The sequence below is a fragment of the Canis aureus genome, chromosome 17 (genome assembly GCF_053574225.1).
Source record: "Canis aureus isolate CA01 chromosome 17, VMU_Caureus_v.1.0, whole genome shotgun sequence".
NCBI lineage: Eukaryota > Metazoa > Chordata > Mammalia > Carnivora > Canidae > Canis > Canis aureus.
The window spans coordinates 45,822,812-45,838,882 of NC_135627.1; the positions used below are offsets into that span (position 1 = coordinate 45,822,812).

General features: G+C 37.5%; 1 protein-coding gene across 13 annotated transcripts in view; it reads left to right on the plus strand.

Annotated features, from left to right (window-relative positions):
* DIAPH3 (diaphanous related formin 3) overlaps positions 1-16,071 on the plus strand; it is a 512,559-nt gene that overhangs the window by 443,876 nt on the left and 52,612 nt on the right. For 2 of the 13 annotated variants that reach the window (XR_013355822.1, XM_077855467.1), the window contains one exon: positions 14,834-14,918. The exons of the other annotated variants lie outside the window; for them this stretch is intronic. Coding sequence is in view for 1 of the 2 variants with exons in the window: in XM_077855467.1 (XP_077711593.1) it covers positions 14,834-14,862 (29 nt within the window). In the remaining variant the exon portion in view is untranslated. Of the gene's footprint in view, positions 1-14,833; positions 14,919-16,071 lie in introns of those variants that run through there. 13 annotated transcript variants of the gene reach the window in all.

Consider the following 16,071-nt stretch of genomic DNA (forward strand, 5'->3'; position numbering starts at 1 on the left):
GAAGTTGTACCAATATGTTAAAAATTCTTAATATTTTAGTAATAAGATTTTTTAACTGTCTCATAAAGGCAAAATAGTTATAAGATCACTGTAAACTTACTGTGTCGGGTTTTTCTTTTCCTAAAATTATACTAGCCCTCATCAGTCCTCTATCTTGATTCCTATTTCAAATATCAACTCTCCTGGATTGTTCCATTATAGATCTTTTGATGTGTTGTGAAGGTAGTGTGTGCATGTTTGACACACACTGTTCTGTGTTTCTGCTGCATCTCGTGATTGTTACCACAGGTTAGAAAATTTTAAAGACAAAATTAAATTACAATTTTTTTATTATCATTGCCTTTTATTTTTTAATAGAAACAGCTGTCACTATAGTCACGGTCACTAAGAAGAAATGCTGGCATAATAATGTGCTTTGCAAAGCAGTCAAGTATTCCCCTGTTGATAGATAGTTCATCTCATTTAAAACAGGATTCATGGAGCAAACATATTTTATAATAATTTTGTCAGACCCACTCATTTTTATGTATTAAGGAACTTTACAGAAGGAGTATAAAATCAAGGAGCAGGTTTCAAATCCAGCCTTACTCACTTATAGTGTGACCTTTTTTGAGTTATTTAAGCTAGCTTAAATTCAGTTTCATATTTGTAAGATGGAGATAATAACTGTAATATCTATTTCAAACGGCTTTTGAGCACTCGAAGCTATTCAGATGTGAAGGGTTTAGGATGTCACCTGGCACTGGGCGTATCCCCAGGAGGGGCACCTGTATTTTTATTGTTGACATCATCTTCATTATCATTTTTTTTTTAATTAACATTTCTTATATGCCCAAGCCTAGCGTTATTCCTGTGAATGTAAGAAAGATGGAATCATGAATATTCATTTTATTATAAACATTTTCATTAAAAGATTAATATGTCCAGGGCAGCCCAGGTGGCTCAGCAGTTTAGCAACGCCTTCAGCCCAGGGCTTGATCCTGGAGACCCGGGATCAAGTCCCATGTCAGGCTCCCTGCATGGAGCCTGCTTCTCCCCCTGCCTGTGTCTCTGCCTCTCTCTCTCTCTGTGTCTCTCATGAATAAATAAATAAAATCTTTAAAAAAAAAGATTAATAAGTCCATAACCAACTTCTTGTGATATGTAACTGGAGACATCTGTTAAATGACATTTAAATGCACTTGTGCATTTAGATTTTAATTGTAATTGGCATTCATATGCCTGGTCCACTTAAAAAAAATTTTTTTTAAACTTATTCTTACCCTTTTGCTAAGTGTAGTCTTTATCAAGAGCTCAGTGATACCATTATATTCTTGCACACCCCTAAAAAATGTATGGTAAGCAAGTGCTGTGTACTTTCACTTACATATCTTATTCTCATAATGCAGCAGGTGAAGATTAGAGTATCATCATCATCTTCAAGAGAGTATGAGTCTCAGAATGCTTATGGGACTTGTTCAAAGTTATGCCTGGTCTTGTGTCACCAGGTCACTATTAATTTCATTAAACCGCCTTACTTTTTGAAAGTGCTATAATTGGGACAACCTGTGGGAATTTCCTTTCCTCTGTTAACTGGGGGACAGAACTCTAAAGAACGTTCTAATAGGACTATACAATGATGGGCTGACCTGCCTTAGGCCAAAATGACCTTACCGGTTTTAAGATAGCAGAAACAGAATCATTGCTTAACAGAAAAGTTAGTGAAGAAATTGAGGTTTATATGAATGACTGAGTTTGTGTCTGGTATAGACCTTCCAAAACTCAAAATTAGGACTTGCTAATGAGTTGTTTTCTCATGCTCTCCTCTAATCAGATGCCATACCCAGAAGATTTTGCCTTCACAAGGTTTCTTTAGAACCCTTAAAAACATAATGCTACAGAACAAATGCATTAAACAAATATTTGATTACCTACCATGTGCTGGGAACTTTGCTAAGCAGGTAATTTGTGACTTCTTCTTGAGGTGAATTCTGAATAATTCTTTGAGGGCAGAGGAAATGATGTGCCCTCATTAACATCTAGATAATAGATGGTTCTATAATAAACACTCAACAAATGTTCACCAAAAACATTTTTCTTATAAAATTGAGCTGTATGTTACTTGCTAGCAAATGGAATTGCATACTCTCCATACCCCACAGCCAGCTCCCTGAGCACTCATCAGCCCTTTAAAAGACAAAAAAAAAAAAGCTTAAATTTCTCGATAAATGAGATAATAAATGTACCTCTTACCTAAGGCGCTTAATCACAGTCTGTCACTTAAAGTGGGAGCACCCTCACCAACGGAGACGGGAGGAGTGGAAGGAGCACTCTGAAGGTGAGATTGAGGATGTGGCATCTTGTTAAAGAGGGAGAAGAAAAAAAGTAAACATTTAAATAGACTTGAGATCTTGAAATTCAAGTAAAACTTGTTTTCAGTTTTCATCGAGTGTGTGACAGCATCATCAAAGTTTTGGACTCTCTTTAACCCTCCTCTTTGCTCCCCATGGCAGTTGTCCTTGGATTTGCAGATGCATGCTTGCAAAATAATTGGCATCATGTCCACACTCAGCCATGTCCAAAGACATCTGGGTCTTCCCCAGAGAGCCCTTCGGCTCTCTTCTCTTGAGTATGTGTTTTTAGTAAGGCAGATCTTTCTCAGAAGTCCTTTAACAGACTTTTTAAGTCTTAATGGCCAGAACTAGGTCACAAGGCCATATGGGCACTGGCTCTTTGACCCAAAAAGCCTCTTACCTAGAGTACTCTAACAGCCCCCCAACTACTCTTCCTTCTTCAAGTCTTAACACACTTGAGTCCATCCACGGCCACCACAGTTTTTTACTCAAGACGCAGATCCAATCATGCCATTCCATTGTTTGAAAATTGGAGGAGCCTTCCCTTTGCATATTGTTGCCCCTACTCCTTCCCTATCCTAGATCACCCAGCAAGTGCATGCATAATCCTCAATGAAGTGGGCTAGATTTTAGTTCTATTAATTGTGAAATATTCATAAACACATTTTAGATCAGGGAATCCCTGGGTGGATCAGTGGTTTAAGTGCCTGCCTTCAGCCCAGGGTGTGATCCTGGAGTCCTGGGATCAAGTCCCACGTCAGGCTCCCTGCATGGAGCCTGCTTCTTCCTTTGTCTGTGTCTCTGCCTCTATCTGTGTCTCTCATGAATAAATAAATAAAATCTTAAACACACACACACACACACACATTTAAGATCAGATATTGAGGCTCTTTTTTTTAAATAAAAAGATCTTCAACTTATTATAGATGGTGTATTATACAAAGAAATAGAATTTACTGAGCAAATATTTATTGCACACTTCTTATGGGCCACATACTGTACTTGGAGTCCAGGATTAAAACAGAGTATTGACTTCAAGGAGCCTGTAGTCTAGAGAGGAAGACTTATTAAAATGGACAAGTAATTTTAAATGTGATAAATGTGAAGAAAGAAGAGGGTAACAAAAGACCCAACAACAGGAAGAGTTTGAGCTTCTCCAAAGAAATGGTGCATTAAGTAAGAACTGAACGTGTCTGTGTGCAGAAAGTGAGTATGTGGCATAGGGATTGGGAAAGGCAAGAGTGGATTGGCTAGAAGCCACTGGAGAGGAAACTGCAGTGATTTAGATAAGAGATGGCAGTGGCTTGGACTAGATTTTTTTTAAAGGTTTATTATTTGGGGGAGAGGTGGACAGACGGGGGTGGGTGGAGAGAATCTCAAGCAGACTCCCATCTGAACGCCAAGCCCTACATGGGGCTTGATCCCACAACCCCAAGATAATGAGTCAAAATCAAGAGTTGGACACTCAACTGAGTAAGCCACCCGATGCTCCTTGGACTAGAATTGAAGCAGTTAGGGTAGATTAAAAAATACTGAACATGGTAAGGGGTTGTATGTGCAGAATAAACAGGGGACTCATGAGTTATTGCCTTGAGCAGATGGATGAGGCTATTGTTTCCCAAGGAAAGGATCACGCTTGGTTAGAGAAAGAGGAGCCCGAAAACATTTGAAAAGATCACATCAACAGCTACCCAGTCAACCACTTGGAGAACTAGAATATGTACAGGATATTGCCATTGCCACAAGGGTGCCATGCATCCTGATGATGCACCCTCTTCCTGTCTCTGCCTCTGTTTCTGCTGTCATTGCCAGTAGATGTAATGTTTATACCTTTCTGCCATATGTTGATGCTATATTTCTTGACCCTATGGCTCTAACCCATTACTTCTTCCTGTTTCTTGATTTTAATGTCCCTATACTATTTGTGCCCCTCTATGTGTGTTTCATGGTCCCACAAGGGCAGTTCACTGGGTGAGTTCGAGAATATCAAATACACAATGTCCTGTAATGCAGCATCTCCTGGCTGCTGCCCAGGGCGCCATCACCACTGCTGTAGGACACAAAGCATGGCGACTTTGTTTTAGCCATTCATGCTATAAATTGTTTTTAGCATTAACTCTGTCCAAGTGATACACTAGGCCATGGAATGAGCATATGCCTTGCAGTTATTAAAACGTTGATCTAACTTTTGGCTTTTCCATTCATCAAATATATAAACATGGGCCAAGAATTACTAGGTTCTCTGTGCCTCGATTTTCTCATCCATAAATGACGTACGACATTATCTCCAGTTCTGAGGATTAAAGGGAGTAATACAAGTAACGGGTTTAGTGTATTCGTATCTAGCATTAGCAGTGGCGGTGGTAGGAGTGATGGTGGTGGTCGTGATGGCGATGGAGGGAATCATTGAGGCAACAGGAATGATATAGTAGGAATGTAGGTAATACAATTTTGTATCTTGGTTCTGTGGGGGGTTGGGACAGTAGATTGTGCACACAAAAAACTGCCTTTGGCTCAGAAGGACCATGGATAAGAAAGACACTCAAAGCTTCAAGGACTGTCCAGTACAAAGGAGTTTTTAAATTTAGTTGTGCTCTATTGTTAGGAAACAAATCACTATGCTCACTTAAACTTGGACCTTGGAGAGTGTATTTTATGAGTTCAACGCTGAATTACTTTCACAGTTCAAGAACACTGACAAAGTGACTTAAAAGTGTACAACAATTATCTAACTATTTCAGAAAGTCAATTTAGGGGCGGAAACTCTATATTAAAATGGAAAGAACAATGCTCACTTGCATGTACTTTAAAGAGCAAGTTAAAGCCTCGCTTCTTGGCCAGGGTGCATTATAGTCATTCAATTACATCCTTTGAGCTTTTTTGTCTTTTTGACAGAACAAACTGATTTCAAAGTATAGCTCTGTTCTCTGTAATAAACTGTTTTGTATAAAAACTTGCAGGCGGAATTCAGAGCACAGTGTGAATATTCTCTTTGTTTTAATTATTTTTGATACCTGTTCATTTGAACAGTTTTAGTGGAAAAAACTTCTTAGGAATAAACAATATGTAGTAAACAGTTTTAAGAAAGTAAATATAAGGATATTAATGGCTAACACTTGTTAAGCCCTTGCTTATAGACCAGTCAGTATGCTAAGATATTTACATATATTATCTCAGTAATCATAACAGTCAGGAGTTAGAAGTTGCTATTATCTTCATTTTACAGATAAAGAAGCTAAAACTTAGATTTCACTAGGCTCGCACACCTCTGGAGAGACAGAGCCAGCGTTCACACCTCATGTTTTTAACCACATTGTTGATTGAGCAAGTTCTGTATTATTCCTTCTTCCTTGATTGTTTAGCAGTAATTAGATTAGTAAAGATTGAGTTTAAACTCAATGGAAGTTGGATCCTCTATTTTGATAGCTGAATCACCATTTTATTAATATGCCTCCCAGTTTACTTCCATATTTATAGTTGCATGCCTTTTTTGAAATGCATTTTAGGTTATCATTTGTTGTATTATTTTAAAGCTAAGATTAAAGGCAGAGAATACACTTATAATAACAATAATAAAGTTTGACTTTTTTCCTTGAAATCTGTAATAATAAGTCAGTAATAATAAGATATTTGCATGGTATTTTTTTTTTAAAGCACAACTTTTCTACCTTAGTTGTCTTCAATCTGTTATTCAAAAAGACCAACTTAATAAAAGTAAATCATGTTAAATTAATAATTCTATAAAATTACAGGCTCATTCAGAAATAAAAGTTACTCATTATGAATATGAAAGAGTACAAGGTATGTGCCCATTTAAAAATTTTACTCAGGTACTATTTCATTTCAAATGGCTATGGACCTACATTTTTTTCATAGATTCTAATGAGTTTCTATATGCCTGAATATAGTTATCTCTAGGTTGTGGGAGGACAGATGATCTTTAAGTTTCCTTATTCATTTTTATATCTCTCATACCTAGCAATTAAGAAAAATCTTGTCAATAATGTTTTTTTTAATAAATTCATATTTAAATTAGTTTTGATTATTCACAACGAAGAGTTGTGTTTTACTTTTTTTAATCCAGATGAAAAGCAAGATTTTGTTTTGTTTTGACGAGATGAGATAATTATAAAAACAACACATCTTTAAAAAAAACAAAACACATCTTAAAATATTCAGAAAATGCATTCTAGAAACAGGTCAGAGCTATGGAGATATAAATATGGGAATTCTCAGTAGACAAATGGTAGTCAGACAACACAAGTACAGAGATTACTTTGGAAATCAGTGTGGATAGAAAGAAGATAATTTTTAAGAACTGAGCCCTGAGACTCACTAACATTTAGGGCTCAGGATGATGAGGAGGACACATCAGAACACTGAGAAGGAAAAGCAAGCAAGGCTGATTGATATAATGGAAGCTAAAGAGAAAGACATTTCAGGAGGGACACAGTGACAGCTGTGCCCAATACTGCTGAGCCGTCAAAGGAGCTGAGAACCTTGAAACAACCATTGGATTTATGAATGAGGAGACAGGTGACTGAGGAGGCTGGTTTGGGAACAGTGGGTAGGACAAATACTGAAATGTGTTCAAGAACGTGTTCAAGAAAAATTAGAAACTGAGGTTCTAGATCAGTCTTTCAAGGCAGTTTGTTATAAAAAAAAAAAAAAGGGGGGAGAGAAGTAGAAGGAGTCAGGTTCCAATGAGGAAATAGCATTTTGGTTTGCTGAAGAGAACCGTGACTTGGGGAGAAGTTGATGTTAGGAAAAGAGTGGATTGCTGGAGCATTGTCCTCGTATGAGAGGCTGAGGTCTAGGGTTGACCCTGTTAGAGTATGTACCGTCTATGGGTAGGAATGGGAGGGAGGGTAGAGTATGGGGGCCATAGTGAGGCAGGTGGAAAAACATCACCCCTGAAGGGGGGGTTTGTGGAAGCTCTTTTCTCTCTGGTGGAGTAACTAATTTTTGTTTCTTCTGTAGTTTAAGAATTTTCTAAGAACCTTTTTCCAAATGGCATGGTTTATTTAAACCATCTTTACAGAAATATTGAACCTTGCTATGAGATGTATCACCCACTCTTCTGAGTTATAAACCGGGGGGGATTTAAACTTTCCAGAAATACCAGATTTTCTACTTCAGTCCCTTTGATTCCAATTGCCTTTAATATAGTCACCCAATTTTAACTTCCTAAAACCTTATTCTGCAGTTTTCTTCCTGATATGTTGTAACTGTGAGAAAGTCCATTTTATTTCTCTGCGCTTTCACATTTAACTTGAGAAAACCCTGTTTTCCAGATATTTAACCAGTTTCTAAATTACTTAACCAGGTGCCAGAGTAGTGCATTTAATGTACCAAGTAATGATTACTGATTGCTGGTCAATCCATATTCTAATTGCTTTTCCCCTCAAGGTATTGTTCTCTTGGGGGAAATTGTCAGCTGTTCAATGTTTTGAGACCAGAAACATTTAAAAATGCATTAAAACTTAAACTTGGAGCTTGCTAGAAACACATTTAGCTGGCTTTACTACTAGGTTCTAATCACTTTTCCCATGTAATGAATATGACTTCATTTTGTGTTGAAGTCTGTTTTCTCAGGCAGATGGATATAACCATTTTCTGAAATTATTGCCACAATAACTGCTAATAATATAATCATAATTACTTCCTTGCATTTATATGTATATGTCAATTCTACTCAATCAAGATATTCCCCTGGAAAATATGTTACTAATATAAAATATTAACATAGTTTTGTTGGCCATTTCAATGTGAGGAAATCAACTTAACTCTATTGTCCAAAAATGCTAATATAGCTAACCTAAATTATCAATAGTAATCTGAATGACTAACAGGAGAGAAAAAGGAAAAGGAAAAAGATGACCTCTTGGGGCTACTTTATTTCCTGTTATTGGCAGCAGATCTCTCATATCCGAAGCTTATTTTGTTCAGGAATCTAGATAACAAAAGAAATAGTCTCTTAAAGTGGGGGCTTAGGGCTTATGGACACGTTTGAGCATTTCTTCATTTCGGGTCTTTTTAATAGTCAAACAAAAATGTCACAGAGAGGCCTGGGTGGCTCGGCAGTTGAGCGTCTGTCTTTGGCTCAGGTCATGATCCTGGGGTCCTCAATTGGGTCCCACATCAAGTTCCCGCAGGGAGCCTGCTTTTCCCTCTGCCTGTGTCTCTGCTTTTCTCTGTCTCTCATGAATAAATAAATCTTAAAAAAAAAAAAAAAAGTCACAGCATTTTGCAAAGTATATTAAGAAAATATAATGAAGTAACTTAATCACCATTGTTTGCAGCTAACGTTCTATTTTGTACATTTTTTATTCAGGTTCTAGATGTTTCTCTTTTCTTTCTGCTTTCCAGTTTGACCTAGTAACTTCTTACCTGAAAAATGGGAAACGATGACCTGCTTCTTTACCACTGTCTTTTATTAGACATTATTAAGTTTGCAGGTGATTCAGAATCAGAAGAAGTAAAAAATATATGTATGCATATGTCTTAAGTGGGTAACAACATATGAGGAAAACTGAAGCATTATGGGCACAGCTCAGTATGAGGAAACACAAAATAGAATTGTTAAAGACCTTACTAAGATTAGCACAGGAAAGCACTGCCGCCTCAGCTGTGAAATACAGGCTTTGTGAAATCTAGAAATTTCTTTTACCATTCTTATTATACTTCCACATTCTTAATATAGGAGTTGTTCTGCTACGTATTCTTTATTTCTCCCTTTTCACCAGCATGGCATACTCTGTACATTGTTTAACCATAGACTGAAATAATGAAACAAAATACTAGAATACTTATTTCAGCAATGTTTTCACCTTCACAAATGTCCCAGTTTCTTGAAATTACCCTTCGGAGCCAGTTTACAAGCCACACAAGTAAAGGCCTGTTTACTTCATAGTCTTCCCTCATTGATCAGAAATGATTTTATGAGATTCTTTTTCTTTTTTTTTTTTTTTTAAGCAAACCCTCCAAAGGGCTGCTAATTATTTTTCTATGGTCAAATCTACTCTCAAGGGGAGAATTTCTTGCCACCATTGAAAACATAGATGCTATGGGCAGTGAGGGCAATTACAGAAAAATCGGCAGATTGCTCTGAGCAGAGTGAGAGGGGCATCGAGGGAGGAAGTATAACTTCCCAGAGAAATTTTTGAAAAGGTTTCTTGTTAAGCAGGGTCCTCAAATATTTAAAAATCTATTGTTGCTCTTTTGTCATGAATCAAGAAAGTACATTCTGGGTTTGGGGTTTTTTTTTTTTTTTTTTTTTCTGATCTGTTTCTTTGGGGTATGGAATGTGCTGCATTCATTTCTGAATGTCCAACCCTTAACATACTGTATGGCACATAGCAAGAGAACAGTAAATGATGACAGAATAAATATCTATTTTTTGGGCAGACATATCAGTTCATCTTTACTTAAGAATCACCTTTATTTAGGTTTTTCTTGTTTTAGCAATGCAGTGCTTATTTGTTCTTTCATTCTTTCCACATTTTTTGAGAACTTGAGGATACCAATGTGAAAAAAGAGACAAAATCCCCAGTCCTTCTAGAGGATAAATTCTGAAGAAAGAAGATGATAAACTGTATAAATAAAATGCATAATATGTTAGATGGTGAAGTAGGCTATGGGAAAAAAAAATCTGCTTTAGGATGGGGGTGGAGCTAATGCCTGCTGGATAATAGAAACACTGAGTACCAGAGCAACTAACATTTTGGAGAGGAGCCTACCCATTTTTCATACCTACAGCTGAGGCATGTGTACCTGCCACTGTGAGGTGATGCCAATAGCTGCTCAGGCTAGGGACTGGCAATCGGGCCTTGGCCCCAGAAGTGGGGTATCAATTTCAGAGCAGTGAAACCAGCCACATTTTGGCAGTTGTGTGCAGCCCGACCAGCAGAAAGCAAGACTGAAAAGGCCTCAGCAAAGAGTCGGTTCCCCTTCATAATGTTTACTATATTCTGAAGTTGGGGGCAGTGAGGAGTTGCACAAGATTAAAAGTTAGCAGAAAAGTCTTGTTGAGGAAATAACCTGCTGGGAAATCACTTGAAACTCTGGAAGGCTATATCCTAGGAACCAGGAATTGGGGCAAATCAGAATAGACTAAGTCTTACTAAGTCTGCAACTTAGCCTAGAGTCAGTTTTGTCCCTGAATGGATTAAGGTGATCATTTACTCTTCCTAAGAGAGGAAAGTGTGAGCCCTCATGTAGAAGACTGTGTCATCTGAGGCATCCTTGTTCTTTGCTTTTTAATATGTATATAATGTCCAGATTTCAAAACATTCCTAGGCATGTCAAGAGATAGGACATATGAACACACAAACATACACATACAAAATAGCAATATGCAGATGATCCAGACATTAGAGTTATTAGACAAGGACTTTGAGATTAAAATATTCAAGAAAATAAAATAGAGAAGATGGAATGTTTTACCAAAGAATTAGAATCTCAAAAAGAATCAAATAGAAATTCTAGAATTGAAAGATACAAAATCTGAAATTAAGTGGATGGATAAAATGATGAATAAATGTCAACTTAAACAGGGATCCCTGGGTGGTGCAGCGGTTTGGCGCCTGTCTTTGGCCCAGGGCGCGATCCTGGAGACCCGGGATCGAATCCCACGTCGGGCTCCTGGTGCATGGAGCCTGCTTCTCCCTCTGCCTGTGTCTCTGCCTCTCTTTCTCTCTGTGTGTGACTGTCATAAAGAAAAAAAAAAAATACGGTGTATTTAAAAAAAAAAATGTCAACTTAAACAGTAAACAAAATTGATAAGCTGGAAGACAGCTGGAAAATATCCAATAAGAAGCACAGAGAGGAAAAAGAGGAAAGAAAAAAAGAGTATAATAGACATGAGATACACAAAAGGGCTTAACAGCACTGTCCAGTAGACTGTGTCATCGCAGGATACATATATAACTTAAACAGTTGAAATTAACCTTAATTTATTTAACCCAATGTATTCAAGAATTATTTCAACATATAATTAGCATATAAGTATCAATCAGCTACTTTGCTTTTATTCATCCACAGTCTTTGAAATTGATATGTATTTTCTACTTCACATCTTGTTTTGGACTCTCCATTTCACGTGCTCCACAGTCTTATGTGGCTATGGCTACCATATTAGCTCAGATTTACATGCTTATAATTAGAATCCCAGAAGGAAGAGAGGAAAGGAGTCAGAAGCAATATTTTTTTTAAAGTAGGTAGGAAAGGGGATAGAGAATGCTAAATATCAGCAGTGGGGAGGACATGAGGAGGTATATAGTTTTAAATAAAGACATGAGAGGAGGTGCCTGAGTGGGTCAGTAGGTTAAGCCTTTGGCTTAGGTCATGATCTCAGGATCCTGGGATCAAGCCCCACATCAGGCTCCCTGCTCAGCAATGAGTCTGCTTCTCCCTCTTCCTCTCCCTCTGTGATCTCTCTCATTCTCATTCAAATAAATGAAATCTTAAAAAAAAAAAGAAGAAGAAGAAGAAAACGACATAGGAGGGCCTTCTTACAGGGCAATATTTGAGGATAGACATGAGGAGAAGGGGAAATAAGTGAGCCCTGCAAATAGATAAGGGAAGAGGCCCAAGGCAAGAACCTAAGGCAGGATATGATGGCATTTTTAAAAAAACATCAAGGAACCTAGTGTATGATAGAGGGATTAACTGGAAGACAAGGAGATTAGATCAGAGAAGCACAGAAGGCCAGATCATATAAAGCCTCAATAGACTTCTTAAAATTTATCTAGAAGTAAAGAATATATATATTTCTATATTTTGTTTATACACTTAATATTAAGGGAGGGGGAACTCAAGATTTAAAAATTAACTGTTTTTTCTGCTGTTGTTAATTAAAAAAAAAAAAATGTGTCCTGAAAGTGACTAATAAAGTCCTATATAGGGATCCCTGGGTGGCGCAGCGGTTTGGCGCCTGCCTTTGGCCCAGGGCGCGATCCTGGAGACCCGGGATCGAATCCCACGTCGGGCTCCCGGTGCATGGAGCCTGCTTCTCCCTCTGCCTGTGTCTCTGCCTCTCTCTCTCTCTGTGACTATCATAAATAAATAAAAATTTTAAAAAAATAAAAAAAATAAATAAAGTCCTATATAAGTCCTTCATAAGTATACCACTACACAGGCAGTGGGAAGAGTCAGGAAAGGTGTGGTTTTTTTTTGAGATTGGTTTTCAGAAATCCTTTTCCCCTAGTTCGTTAGATTATGATCAAACTCTGTTAGCGTAAATTTTTAAAATAATACCTTTTCCACACTGTGACTATATCTAGCAAGAAAATACAGTTATTTCCAAATTTTTTAATAAATTTATTTTTTATTGGTGTTCAATTTGCCAACATATAGAATAACACCCAGTGCTCATCCCGTAAAGTGCCCCCCTCAGTGCCCATCACCCAGCCCCCCCCCCACCCACCTCCCCTTTCACCACCCCTAGTTCGTTGCCCAGAGTTAGGAGTCTTTCACGTTCTGTCTCCCTTTCTGATATTTCCCACTCATTTTTTTCTCCTTTTCCCCTTTATTCCCCTTCACTATTTTTTATATTCCCCAAATGAATGAGACCATATAATGTTTGTCCTTCTCCGATAGACTTATTTCACTCAGCATAATACCCTCCAGTTCATCCACGTTGAAGCAAATGGTGGGTATTTGTCATTTCTAATGGCTGAGTAATATTCCATTGTCTACATAAACCACATCTTCTTTATCCATTCATCTTTCGATGGACACCGAGGTTCCTTCCACAGTTTGGCTATTGTAGACATTGCTGCTAGAAACATGGGGGTGCAGGTGTCCCGGCGTTTCATTGCATCTGTATCTTTGGGGTAAATCCCCAGCAGTGCAATTGCTGGGTCGTAGGGCAGATCTATTTTTAACTCTTTGAGGAACCTCCACACAGTTTTCCAGAGTGGCTGCACCAGTTCACATTCCCACCAACAGTACAGTTCCAAATTTTTTATATGCACTTTTTTTTTTAAGATTGAAAATAACCACATTGAATTAGGAGTTAAGCATGGATTTTTTTTTATTTTTTTTTAGTTATAAGTGGCTCAGTCTGTAGTATGTGTTAGGAGACATAAGGAGATCGAGTTACAAAGGTAAGACACTTCCTTATCTGACAAATGAAGGTTGTAAAATTGAGGATGCCTAGGTGTTAATATTGTCTTCTTGCTCAGAAGTATGTAACAATGTAATTCCTATAGCAAATCTGGGAAAATAAAGATGAATCTTCATTTTCTGAAGTTGGGTGAGATGATAAATTATTATAAAAGATCTGTCTTAGAAAAAGAAAAGTGGTGAGAAGAAAAGGTTGACAAGTGTGAGGACTGAGTTTCTTCGAGGATTGGTATTAGCTCTAGGTTTTTAACACTTCTACGCATAATCTGGAGAAAGGGTAGGACTCAGTTAAATATCAGAGGTTTTATAGAACACAGAACTTTCTAGTAGAAAGTCAATAAATTGTTAAGAGTCCTCAGATGCAGGACATCTGGGTGGCTCAATGGTTGAGCATCTGCCTTTGACTCAGGGCATGATCCTGGAGTCCCAGGATCGAGTCCCACATCAGGCTCCCTGTGAGGAGCCTGCTTCTCCCTCTGTTTCTGCCTCTCTGTGTCTCTCATGAGTGAATAAATAAAATCTTAAAAAAAAAAAAAAGAGTCCTCAGATGGGCAGCTAAATATTGAAATGGGCAAATGCAATGCTATATAGCTGGTCATTGAAAATCCAATATATGTATGTCTGTGTATATGACTTTGAAGCAGTGGCTTTTTTCTTTTTCAAAGGGTACCCCAATTCTTTTGAAAATCCAATGAAAATTATGAACCATTTCCCTAGGAAAAGCTCTTAATCCCCACAATAAAAAGTCATGTTTTAACATGGTGGTCTTGAATTAACTAAAAAGTTACAAAGTGATTTTCCTCAGTCCATTCATTCAGTAAGTGAACAAATACTTATTGAGCTTCAGTTATAAACTTGATCCTAAATTAAGTACTGAAATACATAAAGACCAAGACAAACTTGACAGCTGACTTCACATAGGTTACAATTTAGGGAAGGAGATAAATAAGAAAGCATTTATGTCATAATGTGATAACTGTTCCCACACTCTTGCCAGAATGCTTTCAAAGACTCTGGAGGGGCACCTAATTCAGACTGTATGATGGACAAAGGGGTTTCAGAAATAGCTGTGAGGGGCACTAATTAACATCCAATGGTTACTTTCAATCACATTTTTAAAAATTCACAGACACAGAATGTTATATCTGCATTTCAAAGATTTAATGTCCATAGGTCTGACATACCTCAAGATGAGTAAATGCAATGAATAAAGAACAAAAATGAACAGAAGAATAAAAGCAGTTTTTAAATGTATGATTTCTTTTGGACCCTAAGACAGGCTGAGAGAGAACATGATAAAATAGACATATAAATGCATATATGTATACACATATATAAAATAAGTAAATTTATTATTTATTTATTTTCAACAGGGATGGAGAAAGAGCTGACATTGTGTTAACAAAGACTTGTTTACCAAATCCCCCAATACTAGAATAAAAGATATGTATCCTTGAAGCTTGATCTGAGTAACTTCCTTTAAAACGTAAATATTTTGGGACTCGTTATCCTAAAGATTGTACCAGAAGGAAATTAAAATTAAAATTAGTGGAAATGAAGATTTCTGATAAGTTTTAGAAAGACAGGAATATTAAAATAATGTATATCACGTTTGAGGTTGATTTCACAAGGATAACCAAACAATTTTTATTAGTATAACAAAGACTTCCTGTCTTAGCAGACAAGCCCTGTGGAATCTCACTGATATAACATAGTAAAGGTTGATTTCTCTCCCCATGAGATCCAGTATGGGCTAGGCAGTTTACCTCTATCATGCAACTAAATCCTCATTCTCTTCTGAAGGGAAAGAAAAATAGAGGAGATGCTTTGGATGTTAATTGCCTGACCCCAAATGGGACACATGTCACTTCAACTACTAAGAAATCTGAGGTGGCCACATGGTCCAACGTAATTGCAGAGTAGTCTAGGAAGTGTAGGAAGGCCTATGGAATATTTGGTGACCACTGTGTCTATCACACCCTTCAATACTTCAATACTACGTTCTTTGGGGACACTTGTCAACAGAAATATTATTGTGGCCTGACAAAGGAATGAATACATATGTGCCTTTATTATGCACCCCTGCATGAACATATGCGTCCTTCATTTCCAGAGTTCTCCAAAACAGGAAGTATCCACCAGAGAAATATTTGACTACTATAACAAAGCTTTGTAGCCAAGCGATTGCAGGATAAGAGGGAAGGGGCAATTCACTGTTACAGTGTAGAGAGATATGCTATTATGAGAATTGCTATTTCTTCCCCTTTGTCCTTCCTCAGGATAGAAATAATGGGTTAAGTGGGAAATGGTGGCACCACTAAACAAAACAGGGAAAGAGCTGAGTTCCCCCCCCCCCCAGGAGAAAATAAGTCTGCATTTAGACATGAGGAATTTGAAGAGGAAGAGGGAAGAGATGGAGGCAACATTCTGTACACAGATAGAAATGAGGCCTGCAACCCAAAAAAAAGTGTTTAGCATAGAGATGTAAAATTTGGAGACAAAAGCCTAAAGTTGAAGCCATGGAGCGCCATGCACTTTATAGAGGAAATACCCACATTTAGGGTCGATAGTGTGAGAGGATGGAGGAGTAAGAGGATCACGGGGCAAAAAA